The 13,718-nt window shown below is 38.0% G+C and overlaps 1 protein-coding gene across 5 annotated transcripts in view; it reads right to left on the minus strand.

Annotated features, from left to right (window-relative positions):
* Positions 1-570: 570 nt before the first annotated feature.
* The window catches only part of RAP1GDS1 (Rap1 GTPase-GDP dissociation stimulator 1), a 155,501-nt gene continuing 142,353 nt past the window's right edge, over positions 571-13,718 (minus strand). For 3 of the 5 annotated variants that reach the window (XM_027773321.1, XM_006152178.3, XM_027773324.1), the window contains 5 exons: positions 12,503-12,628; positions 11,638-11,777; positions 8,994-9,120; positions 6,299-6,427; positions 571-1,380 (listed from right to left, as the gene is read on the minus strand). In XM_027773321.1, coding sequence (XP_027629122.1) covers positions 1,253-1,380; positions 6,299-6,427; positions 8,994-9,120; positions 11,638-11,777; positions 12,503-12,628 — 650 coding nt within the window. In that variant the 3' untranslated portion in view covers positions 571-1,252. The remainder of the gene's footprint in view (positions 1,381-6,298; positions 6,428-8,993; positions 9,121-11,637; positions 11,778-12,502; positions 12,629-13,718) is intronic. The other 2 variants (XM_027773322.1, XM_027773323.1) reach the window with 1 other exon arrangement.

Consider the following 13,718-nt stretch of genomic DNA (forward strand, 5'->3'; position numbering starts at 1 on the left):
GGGGAGAAGGCAGGTGAGTCAGAAGATGTTTCTATTAATTTATAAAGATTGTGTTTCAAAGCTCTAAAAATCCATTTGGTAGTGGCAGTGGCAGTGAAGAGGACACTGTCTTTCTCTGCAGTGGGTCTTCTCATTTCTAGGTCTTGGCTTTCTGATAGCTTCTACGATGACTGCAGTTCTCAGTGGGAAAGTGGAGGTGTGAAACTCTGACTGGAATGAGGCTGTCTGCAGAATAAACTCGATGCTACTATGGCTTTGATAACCTGCCTTTCTCTCTTTAGCATCTTTCCTCAATGCCCTAATAGTTCTAATATAAGATTTAAAAGGTCTGTTAAAGATGAACTTCTCAAATGATGAAAGACAGAAAAAAACAAAAACAAACTTTTCTCCAATGAGCTGTATTCAATTTCCTCAGTTGAAAACAAGTGCCAAGTAACTTTTAAAGACAGGTATTTGACAATGCTGATTAACTGATGGAAGAAGTTCTGAGGTGAAACTGCACATATATCAAAATCTAAAATATAGGCAAAAGCCAAAATGCCCTATTGTAATAGGGATTCTTCAACACACTGAAAACTACAAATGTTTTCAACATCAGGCTATTGATGACAGTCAATTAAATATAGAATCAGAAATCTGTCTTGCCAAGTGTGGCAATTTTAATAGTCTATGTAGGAAAAAGGAGAAACCATTGGGTAAAGAGTGAGAACATTGGAATTTTATTTAACTCTAGGTACCATGGGCTTGACATTAGTAGGTAAGATTAATGAATGAGCAGTCATACAATTTTTTTGATCACTGTGCTTCTCAAGCACCAAAAAATGGAGCTATTTTTTAATTCAATTTCGTCTTTAATATGCTAGACAGACCCTGCTGCATTCTTTTGTTTCTAATTGACCAGTATGTTATTATGTAGTTTACCACATGTGAGGAGCAATTCATTATGTAGTACCAAGTGTACATCATCATAGGACTACAACATGCACATTCTACTTAATGTAGCTCAAGCAACAGGAATACAAGAGAACAGTTATGAGTGGAGACCTGTTTTGGACAAAGTCATGTTCACACTAACTATGGGTTTTAGAAATCTTATTAGGCAGGTACCTACAGCAGTTCTTCAATTGGTATTGGAACATTACACGCATGCACATGTGATAATGGTAAAGAATGAAGCAGAAGAGGCAGCTGGATGGAGGACAAAGGGGAATTCAGAGATGGGATGATGCTGTATATCAGCAAGGGGTCGGTCTCAGCTTTCCACAGTAAGTCTCTGCTCTGTGAGAGAGGCCTGTTGGGCGACACTTTTGTTCTCATGACTGCGAAGCTTGGATACAACATCTAGAAAGGCCAAATCCTGCACTTCTTTGTGTAGAGAGTCTAGAAAACAAAAATAATGTACAGATAACACTTTTGTTAGGCTATTCTAATCTTTCTACACAATTTACCTAAAACATATAACTAAAATGTTTGTTTTGATGAGACTGAGTTATAAAATTATGAGTAACTCTGGAAAAAGATATAGAAGTAGCCTAGCAATGTCATTTTGGGGCATATTATGATTTTTAAAAACTTCACTTATTACATTTTTATAAAGATAAATCAAACGTTAAGTGCTACAGTCTAAGGTTGATAACGGAAATGACTTACAATTAAACACAACTTACTGTATGATTTTTCAGGGTTTGTTTATATGAACAAGTGGCTAGACCCTGCCAGCAGTGTACTTGAATTCAAATTTCTTAACATCTTTACCAACTCTTCTGTTTTTTTTTTTCTGTTTCTTTAATCATAGCCTTCTATTGCCAGTTCAAATATGAAGTTCAATGACTTACTTGAAAACCTCAAAGTCTATTTCAAGTTAATTTTATGACAAACTGAAAGCTTATACTTTGTGCCCTTCCAACAAATTTCTGTGACACTGGGTTCCCTTTTTCCTATCTTTTTCTCTGGGGGCTTGTTTTATCTATTTAACCCCAATTACAGGAAAATATAGGACTGCTGTTAAGACTCTGAAAGTTGCTATATGGGAAGAATGGTATTGAACAAGTTTTAAGTAATCAGAACTCCTCAAACTTGTATATAAAACTAGAACCAACATTTTTAGTAGAAATATAAAAATCCATCCTAACATTCATATAAAATCTCAAGGGACACCAAATCTCCAATCTAGAAAAAGAACAAAGTTGGAGTTCTCACACTTACTGATTTCAAAACTTACTACAAAGCTACAATAATCAAAATAGTGTGGAACTGGTATAAGACAGATATGTAGACCCATAGACTAGGGAGCCCAGAAATAAACTCTCATATACGTGGTTTTCAACAAGGGTGCCAATAGTGAGGAAGGGACAGTATTTTCAACAAAAGGTGGGAAAACTGGATATCCACAATCAAAAGAATAAAATTGGAATCTATCTTATACCATGTACAAAATTTAACTCAGAATAAAACAAAAAACTAAATGTAAGAGCTAAAAAAAAATTGTAAGACTCTTAGAATAAAATTTCATGACACTGAATTAACAATGATTTATTGGATATGATACCAAAAGCACATGTAACAAAAGGCAGAATAGATAAATTGGACCATCAAAATTAAGAATCCGTAAAGTAAGAAGGCAACTCACAGAATGGGAAAAAGTTTGTAAATCCTATGCCTAATAAAAGACAAATCCCCAGAATATATAAAGAATTACAACTCAGCAACACACAAACAACTTGATTTCAAAAAAGGGCTAAGGACTTATATAGACATTTCTCCAAAGAAGATACACAGATGATTAGCAAGCACATGAAAAGATCCCTAATATTAACTAAGGAAATGAAAATCAAACAATAAGATATCACCTTGCATTCAATAGACTATGAATAAAGAAACAGGAAAAAAACAAGAGTTGGTAAAGATGTTAAGAAACTGGAACTCAAGTGCACTGCTGGCAGGGTCCAGCCACTTGAAAACAATGTCACAGTTCCTGAAAAATTTAAGGAATACCACACAATTGAGCAATTCCACTTCTGTATAGATACTAAAAAGAACTGAAAGTGGGGACTTAAGAAATATTTGTATACCAGTGCTCACAGTATCATTATTCGCAAAAGCCAAAAAATGGAAATAACCCAAATGTTCAGTGGATAAGCAGATAAATTGTGAAATATACAATGGGACATCATTTAGCCTTAAAAAGAAGTGAAATTCTGACACATGTTACAACACAGATGAGCCTTAAAGACATTATGCTAAGTGAAATAAAGCAAGGCACAAAGGGACAAATATATTTTTAGCATCTTACTTATGTGAAGTACACAGTGTAGTGTTATTCAGACAGAAGACAGAATGATGATTACCAGAGGCTGGCATGAGGGATGAATGGGGAGTTATTGCTTAATAAATACAAGTTTCACTTTGGGAAGATGAAAAGAGTTCTGGAGAAGGATGGTGGTAATGGTTGTTTAGTAATGTAAATGTACTTAATGCCACTGAATTGTACACTTAAAATTACTAAAACTGTAATTCCTCCCCCCCTCCCCCCAGGGTGCATGTGCTTGTCTGAGAGAGAGAGCAAGAGAGTGAGAGAAAGAGAGTGAGAATGTATGCCACAAGAGGGATAGCCACACCTTAATCTGGTCTCCTCTATTCTATTCTCAGGATTTTGAGCGTGGAAGTACACACCACTGGTGTGTTTTTCAGGCCACTATTTCCAAGACATAAACTGCACAGTCCACTATATAGAATCCAGCTGACGCACTGGCTGGCCCCTAAATTTTGTTTTATGTTACCAAAAGTAAAAAACAAATGTCTCAACAAACAGTTATGATCATGTTTGAAACAAATGAAAAACCCAGAAAGACTCAGTAAGAAAATAGAAGCTGCAAAAAAGCAGCCAATGGAAATTTTTATTTTCAAAAATACAGTAATTAAAATTCTATAGGCTCAACAACAGAATGGTGAGGACATAGTAAATAGTAAACTTTTGGAACAATAACAAGTACTCAATTTGAACAATATCATGAAAATAAACTAGAAAACCAAAGAACAAAGCTTCTGAGACCTGGAAGACGATAACTAAAGATCTCACATTCATGCTTTCAGAGATCTGGAAAGAGGAGAAATAGAGTAAGGCTAAAAAGTACCTGAAAAAATGGTTAAAAATCTCCAAATTTAGAAAAATACATAAACCTATAGATTCAAGAAACAGAACAAACCTCAAACAGGATACACCCAATGAAACCTATGTCAACACATACCATAGTCAAACTTCTGAAAACTGAAGGGAAAAAAATCTTCAGAGTCAGAAATGACACTTTACATACAGGGCAAAAAGATAAATAGGACAACAGCAGATTTCTTATCAGAAACTATGAAGATCAGAAGAAAGTGGCAGAATGTTTTTCAAGTGTAGGGGAAAAAAACAAAACGAAACAAAAACCAAACAAGCAAACTGTGAATCTAGAATCCTATACCCAGAAAAAATGCTTTTCACAAATGAAGGAGAATTCAGGAGATTTTCAAATGGAGGAAAAACTAAGAGAATGTTTCCTTGCGGACTTAACCTACAAGAATGGCTAAAGGAAGTTCTTAAATAAAAAGGGAATTATTTTAAAAAGAATCCAAAAGTATGGGTTAACAGGACAGACTCTCCTTTCTTAAGAGTTTTCTGATCTATGCTTGATGGTTAAAACAAAAATGATAATATGTTTCAATGTGGCTCTATATATATTACCTATAGAGGAAATGTTTAAGACAAATATGTTATAAATGCAAGAGAGTAAAAGGACTAAAAACTGTTCAAGCAATCCAAAGACTGTCAGAAAAAAAAAATAGAGGGAGGAGGAACAGAATAAGTAGAAAACAAAAAATGAATTGTAGACTAAAGCCATGACATACCAGTAATTACACTAAATGTAAATGGTCTAAATACACCATTTAAATGACACTGGCAGTGTAGATTTAAAAAAAAATCCCATTACATGCTGCCTAGAAGAGACTCGCTTCAAATATAACAATAGAACAGACTAATTAGGAAACATAAAAATGTTATTCAAAAGGAAGGAGGAGGGGCTGGCAAATGGCATGGTGGTTAAGGTGCTGGTCTCCCACATGGATAATCACAGTTCAAGTCCTGGAACTGGTGACTTGCTTTCTCACACTCCACTTCTCTCTCTCTCTCACATTTATTGTTATAAATAATTTATATAAATACATTTTATAATATTTTATTATAATACATTTTATAATATTTTATTATATCATAAAATTTATTAATATAATAAAAATAAATTTAATTTATTATAATAAATTTTAATAATATTTATAATAAATAAGATTAAATAATTCTTTTTTAAAAAGTATGCATAGCTATGTTAATGTCAGACAAAATAGTTTTCAGGGCAAATAAAATTATCAGAGACAAAGAAGGACACTATACGATGATAGAAGTGTCAATTATGATTCTTCCAAGAAGGCAGAGCTCTCTTAAAGGTATATGTACCTAACAACAACTGAAAAATATGTGAAGCAAAAACTAACAGAACTGACAGGAGAAACAAATCCACAATCATAGCAGGACACTTCAACATCTCTCCCTCTCAAGAACTGATAGAACATTTAGTTATGAAAATGGCAAGAACATAAGAAACTCACCACAATTACTGACCAACAAGACCTAAGTGTGTTCATGGAACATATATCAAGATATGACAGTGATTTTTATATAAATTCTTTAGTTAATATTACAATATACAAAATAAGAATTTGTTATTTTATTTTATTTTGGAGAGGTTTTTTGCTATAGGGTGCATGTGCTCGCCAGACAGACAGAGAGAGACAGAGAGACAGAAAGCGAGAAATCACCCCCCAGGGGGGATGGCCACACTGCAATCCCTTCTCCTCCATTCTCCTCTCGGGATCTTGGGCACGCATGCACAAGCGCCCGGCATGAGTTCAAGCCATCGGGTCCGGGACTCGAACCGTGGTCGACTACGTGGGAGTCCAGCGACATAGCCATTACGCTAACTGCTGGTCCATTTAATTTGTTCTTTTAGATTACACTGCCAATGATTGCTGTGAGCACGCAATCCTCTTGCGTCAGACTCCCCCTGTTGCTGGGATTACATGTGTATACCACCATGCCTGGATTTTTAGGGTGAACCAGGCATTGAACACATGACTGTGGCAGTGTTCAGGGCATTTTGATATGGCTGGGTCAGTTATTAATTGCCATCATTTATTATTCTACATTTAATACTTAATGTCAACCATATGTTGAAAGTCACCAAATGATAGAAGAAATACTTACCAGATCCCATGAGAGCACAGATCAGGACCATGGAATTATATTTTATTTCAGGAGCACTTCTCTCATCTGCTAGCAGTCTGTGTAAAATCTGTACAAGTTTAGCACTTTCTAGATCTTTCTCAGCAGTGCCTAGAATATAAAACAAAATGTAAGTTGTAGTCACTCATATGAACCCAATATCATCAGGCTAAACATTTTCGATAAACTGGCCACATAAAATGTTACAAAAGGGATTGATAAATAAAGATGACCTTATAAGTAATATTAAATTCAGACCTTATGAACAAATAGAAATACATTTCAGAAGACAATCTAGGAATTTACACTAAACATTAAATAACAAAACATGCTTTAATCTGAAGTAGTTAAAAAAAGTCTACATATGGAAAACACTACACATACATGAAAGCACAAAAGATGTCTAATGATACACAAAATAAAATAAATTAAGACTCTTAAGGAATTATGCTGAGCAAAAAGAGCTAACTACAAAGGTCACAAACTGTATGATCCAATTTATGTAACATTTTTGGAATGCAGGGAAGATGAGCAATTTCTAGGGGTAAGAGACAGCTGGGTGTGGTTATAAAAGGGCAACAAGAGGGACTCTTGTGCTACTGGAACTACTCAGCATCTCGAGTGTGGGGGTAGATATGCAAATGGACACAGGGGTGAAACTACGGAGAACTTAACATACAAACTGTACAAGTGAAACTGGGTAAGTCTGAGTATCATATGTAAGTTATACTGAGATTTTATACTGTGGTTTTACAAAATGTGACCACTGAAAGAATGTGTAAGAGATTACTTTAGATTATTTCTCACAAATGCTGTATGAATTACAATTATCTTAAACACGCTGGATGTATGCAAAGCAGAATGGAGAATGGATTGTAGCATGGCCATTCCCCTGGGGCATGATTTCTCTATTTCTCTCTCTCTGTGTCTCCAGCAAGTCCATATACCCAATAGCAAAATCAAACAAAAAAGGAAAAAAAGTTAGATTCTTAAAAACAATTTTTTAAGGAATTATTTTATTTAACTTTATTTATTTACTTATTTTAATTTGTTGAGAAAGAGAGAAAGTGAGAAAGCTAACCGCCAGGTCCAGGATTCAAACTGCAGTTGGCCATGTGGGAGTCCAGTGCCCCCAACCACCACGCCCTGCTGGTCCCTTAAAAACAATTTTTAATACTATGTCATACAAAAAAAAAAGGGTATAATGACAATTCCTTAATAGATACAAGACTGGAGAGAGATGGTTTTCAGATGGTGTTGTGCATTAAAATTAGGATGGGTTTATTTCTATAACTTAGCCTCACCAGGAGCCTAAGACACACTGGGTAGCAATTAAAAATGTAAGTATATATTGTCACTTTATATAGTTCTATGGTAACACGACAAGACCCCAGAAAAATGCTCAGCTATCAGGAAGTTGATGAAACTGTAGCTTATTTGGGAAATCCTAGCTATGATAGGCACAAATGCAGATTCACCCCAGGCTGAGAGAACAAGGGCATTTGGAAACTGTGCCACTGAAAATCAGGACAAAAATCTGTGTTGGTATCAGCTGTCTTCATGGACTCCCACCCCTTCCGTTGCCTCTTTGCTTAAAGTTGTCTGGGCTTTGGCAGCTTGATAAACACTCCTGGTGTGTTCTTGAGAGAGAGAGATGGAGAAGGGACTGTGGCGTGACCCTGTCCCATGGGGGTTCTTTGTTTTCCCTCCTTCCACAAGCACATCTGTCCTCTGGCAAATTAAGCAGTAAGGCCAGAAGTATGTGCCCTCACCGGAGAAAGGGAATCCCTCAAAGGAGGTGGTCATGCTGCAACTCTTTTTCCCACCTTTTCTTCATCCTATCAGGATTGAGGATGCAGCATGAATGTGTGGATGCAAACTGTGGTTGGCCATTGGGATCTGGCTCCTTATGCACAGCACTTACCCACTGCACTATGGGTTCAGCTCTGAGACAGCACTTAGAAGTTAAACTATTATTCCTTTTTTTCCCCACAATAGAGTACGTGCGCTCACAAGAAAGGCAGAGACAAAGAGACAGAAAGTGAGAAATCACCTCCCAGGGGGGATGGCCATGCCACAGTCCCTTCTCCTCCACTCTCCTCTCAGGATCTTGGGCACGCATGTGCATGAACCAGGGATGAGTTTAAGCCACTGGGTCTGGAACTCGAACCACGGTTGACTACATGGGAGTCCAGAGACATAGCCATTATGCCAACTGTTGGTCCTCCTTTTCCTTTTTAAAAAGATTTTTGCCAAAGGGCATGTGTGCTCACCAGAGACAGAAACAAAAGGAGAGGTGGCCATGCCACAATCCCTTCTCTTTCATTCTCCTCTCAGGGTTTTGGGCATGCACAAACACGTGCCCAGCATTTTTCAAACCTCCATGTCTGGGACCATGGAGTCAGCCATGTGGGATCCAGCATCTTAACCAACCACATCACCTGGTAGGAATTACACTGTTCTAAAGCATTGTCCTAAAAACGTTACCAAAAGCAAAACTAAAGGGAACAGCTATGATAATAACCCACAGGATTTTCCATATAGTCAGATACAAGTTCAGACAACACACTGGCAGAACACTTCCAGACGAGGTTCTGTCTGACGTCAATTCTGTTCCTGAGCTTCCTTTCATCCAAGATAAAAACAGGACAAAATGAGTTGCCACTGGGGTACTTACCCAATTCTAAAGCTGCTATTAGTGCTAAAGCAACGAGGGCTTCATTCTGCATTATTACATGCTCACTAGTTGCCATGGTAACCAAATGCTTGATGCCACCACTCTGTACAATGGTTTTAATTACATCCTACAATAAATAAATATCGCAGAGTTACAAACTTTAATTTTACACACAAAGAAACAGCACCACAATCAGTCAATTCATTGTTGAGTGGTTCTCTGACAGTGTCCTGTATGACTCATTACATTTAACCATTAATTTTTTTTTCTTCCCAGAAGAAAGGGAAAAAGCTTTCAGCTTTAAATAAACTTTTCAAAAGATGACAATTTAAATTGCCTAAGTGGAAAAGACGATTGCAGTTCATAACAAGGAACAAAGAGGGCCAGAAGCTACCAAAGCCAAAAAATTGCCCCGAGTGTTGACCTAGATCAGGATCAATAAAAGAGAATAATATTTGAGACCAAAAAATTTTCTTTTTTTTTTATTTTACATTTTTTGCAACATGCCAGGTAAGCTGTCTTTCAAATGCGCCACATAAAGCTTTCATAAGCATTTTTTAAAGTATCTTTGCCCATTGGTTTGAGCTAGGAATGTGAGAGCTGATCAGGTGCAAAAGGACGGAGCCAAGACTGTCTGCCTTCACTTCTCAGGGTGCCTGGACATCTCAGGGTGCCCCTTCAGGGCAGAGGTGGCAGTGGGCTCTGGGCTCAACCACCCCGGAACTCCTGCCGTGAACACACATTGTAGTTTTGACCACTAAGGTATGTGAATCAAGGTTCCTATCACTGCGTAAGAGCAGTACTCTCAACTGCAAGAGAGACACGTAAAGGGAAAAAACAGTCATCTGATATGTCAACCTAAAGTTGCTTAATGGGTACTCGAACTTTTATTCGATGGGGAGAGGTAGTGAGAGAGGTGGGAGGTTACCTGAGGGAAAGGGAAATTTGTGATCAATTAAATCCATAGAAAAGTCTCAAATTATTTAAATTTCAATTTCATACTATAAAATTGGAACAGTTTTGCCTCCTACATTTGGTTGTTTAAGAAGCTGGCATGCACCTTCCCATGGACCTTTTTGTGCCCACTAATGGTTTGCTTATTTGATTCTGTTAGCCGATACTGAATTGGGGGTACAGTATCTGAAGGGAACTGCAAGTACAGGATTAATCAAGGCTTCCCTGATCTTACTATCATGTGTAACAGGAATTTACTGGAGTGTTCCAAATTCAGATGACAGAAATATATCTTGCTTGCAGTCAGGTTAATAGAATTATGGTTATATCACAGGAGTCCCATGTAGTCAGTTGACTGTAGTTCAAGTCCTGGACCTGGTGGCTTCAAACTCGTGCCAGGTGTGTGTACGTGTGTGCCCAAGATCCCAAAAGAAGAATGGAGAAGGGATTGTGGTGTGGCCATCCCCCCAAGGGGATTTCTCACTTTCTCTCTTTCTATTTCTGTCTCTCTAGCGAGTACACGCACCATATAGCAAAAATCTCTCTTTTAAAAAAATAAAAAGGCAATGAATACTTTCACTTGCAAACTTTCTCTTGTCATCTTTTTTAAAAAAATCTGTTCTATTAAATAAATAAAAACAGCTGGTGGATCTGACCTCTGAATTGATTCTCTTCTTATCTATAATCACTATTGAAGCTTTATGAGCGAAATGATCAAAAGGATCACTTTACAAAAGAGAGTATTAAAAAAAAAAGGGAAGGGCAGCCAGCAGGTGACGGGGTGAGTGGGGAATGTGGCTGTATCCACGTGGCTGACGGCACGGTGCGAGAATGGAACCTGGTGGCTTGAGAAACATGCCGGCATATGTGCATGTGTCTCCCAAGTCCCAACAGGAGGGAGAAATGGAGGTGGGACTGTGGTGTGACCATGTCCTTTGGCGGGTGCTTTTTTACTTTCTCACTCTCTCTGGCAAGTGAATATGCTCTCTGGCAAAATTAAAACACAAAAAGCAAATAATCTAAATAGTCAAGCAGCTGCCGACCTGCTGGCCTGGGTTTCCCCACCACTGCAATCTTTAAACTAGTTCAGCTGTTCATTCCTGGTTCTCTGCAATAAGCCACACAGCTGCTGGGCTGGACGGGACCATGAGACTGGAGTTTGTCCAACGTCAGAGTCTGGCACTATACTCTCTACCTACCATGTGATTTCTAGGTATGAGAAGCTAACATTGTCAGTGCCCGGCACACCAACTGTTTGACAATGATGTTGGTAATGGTAGTAAAAAAAGAATAGTAACCATAGTAACTTCCATTTATGGGTGCTTCCTATGTCCCAGGTACCCACCCAGCACTCTATACATGATCTCATCAAATCCTCACACTTCCTGGTGGGTACGATCCTAGTTTTTATATACGATGATACTGCAGAGTGAAGAGACTTGACCATTCAATGACAGAGAGAAAATCTGAACCCACCTCTGTTAGATTCCAAAGCCTTACTCTTCACTATTATGAAATAGAATTAAGTAAAAAAGCTCAAACTTCAATCATTTCTCTTTCTGAATAGTTGGTGAACATATTTGCGTACAAAGTCATGAAAACATAAGCTTATGCTGTAGGATCTACAATGCTGGGTTGCCACGAAGGCTACTCTAGCGTTCCCTACTGAATGGTTTTCTCTGTGACTTACTTTCGATTTACTGTGCCGGATGAGGGCTGAGAGCAGTCTGTTGGACTCCCCCATCACCCCAGCGTGATCTTTGGCTTCACACCATTCCACCAAACGCTCCACTAACTTAACATTCTTGCCCAGTTGTTCAGCAGCTTCTGCTGTAGGAGAGAAGGCAAACCACAGAGAATGAGTCACTGACAGGCACTCCGCTGAAATCACTGCCAAGAATCTAAGGGTGTGGAGGAAAATTACATGTCTGCAACACACAAGACAACACGTTATTAACACAAGAACTGCTAGCACTCCTCATCTGATGGGCCATCAGGCTTTTTCTGTAAAACAAACACTACTGACCTCCTCCTCACTTGGGTAAGCCTGGTAGCCTACACATGCGAAGGCAGGCTGTAAAGGTTTCTAGAAGGACTCTAAGCAATAATACAGGAAAGGGTTAGAATTTAGAAATCAGTAAATATACACAATTCATTCCTTGGAATGATTTGCACTGCAGTTTCTGCAAATAGAAAAATGCTCTCCCTGTTGGCAAAACAAATTTTTAAAAATTTTGACTGCCACCGTATTGAAACACTGCTTTGAAAACAAGATAAAAATGCGGGTGGAACACCCAAACACAAAAACCCCTCAGGCACTGATAACGCCATTAAAATCTGGGTTGTATGTACCAATAAAGAGAATTATAGTAGAACTTCTATTAGAAGTCAATTATAACATGTAGAGGAACTATTAAATAGGGTTCCAAAGCCAATCTCTCTTATGTGCTATTTATAATTATATAATCCCAAAAGCTAAAAACACAACCTTTTCAACAGGAGGTGCACCAAGACCATCATACTCACATCGCAACCCGGCAAAGCATTTCTTTTACCTTGGGCATCTATCAACATTCTTAATGTTCCCAGAAGTTTGAACTGAACTGGGGGCATTTCTGATTTCAGGAATTTCAGAACTGTCTCTGTGACCCCAGCGGATAACATCTTTGCTTTATTTACAACTAGAGAGAAAGAGAAAGGATACAGTTAAAATGGTATTAGCATTCTTATTAATAATGAACATTCAATGCCATATATATTTATTAAGGGTCTATTATCTTTAAGGTCCCTTGTTATATTTTTCGATGTAGAAACAATCCTGCTATATTTTTGTGAATTTGAAGAATGAAACTGGGTATGTATATGGAAGTAACCTGTTTGTCCATAGGAACAGAACACCATACTTGCCAGCTTTTTCAACCCAGTCTCAAAACATTAACTTTCATAATTTGTATTTTAAAAAAATCCAAAAATATAGGAACCAGCAGTTAGTGTAATGGGTATGTCGCTGGACTCCCACATAGTCGACTGCAGTTCACGTCCCGGACCCGGTGGCTTAAAACTCACACCAGGCGCATGTGTGTGCGTGCCCAAGATCCCGAGAGGAGAATGGAGGAGAAGGGATTGCGGTGTGACCATCCCCCCTGGGGGGTGATTTCTCGCTTTCTGTCTCTCATCTCTCTCTGTCTGTCTGGCAAGCACATGCACCCTATAGCAAAAAAACCCTCTCAAAAAAAAAATATCCAAAACTGTTGCCTTTTTATCTATAAGAAGCACAATTCTTCAACTTTAAAAAAATTATTTCTTTACTATTTTTTTTTAAAGTCTGCTATAGGGCATATATGCACATCAGAGAGAGAGGGAAAGTGAGAAAGCAAGTCATCAGGTCTGAGACATGAACCATGTGGAAGTCCAGTGCCTTCACCACAATGCCACCTGCTGGACCCACACAATTCTTCAACTTCAATAAATGTTTCTTTACTTCTGTTCTTGACCTAACTACATTAATAGGAATGTTATAGACATAAATAAACAATATTAATAGTTACATGAAACAAAGTGGATTCATATAAATTGGATCTTCATATAATTATACTATTTCACCTAATTAGAATTTTGTTTTTAGAAAGTAGAATAGGGAACCAGCAGTTAGCGTAATGGCTATGTCGCTGGACTCCCACATAGTCAACTGCGGTTTGCGTCCTGGACCCGGTGGCTTAAAACTCACGCTGGGCGCGTGTGCGTGTGTGCCCAAGATCCCAAGAGAAGAAT

This window comes from Tupaia chinensis, unplaced genomic scaffold (assembly GCF_000334495.1).
Source record: "Tupaia chinensis unplaced genomic scaffold, TupChi_1.0 Scaffold000340_1, whole genome shotgun sequence".
Classification (NCBI taxonomy): Eukaryota; Metazoa; Chordata; class Mammalia; order Scandentia; family Tupaiidae; genus Tupaia; species Tupaia belangeri.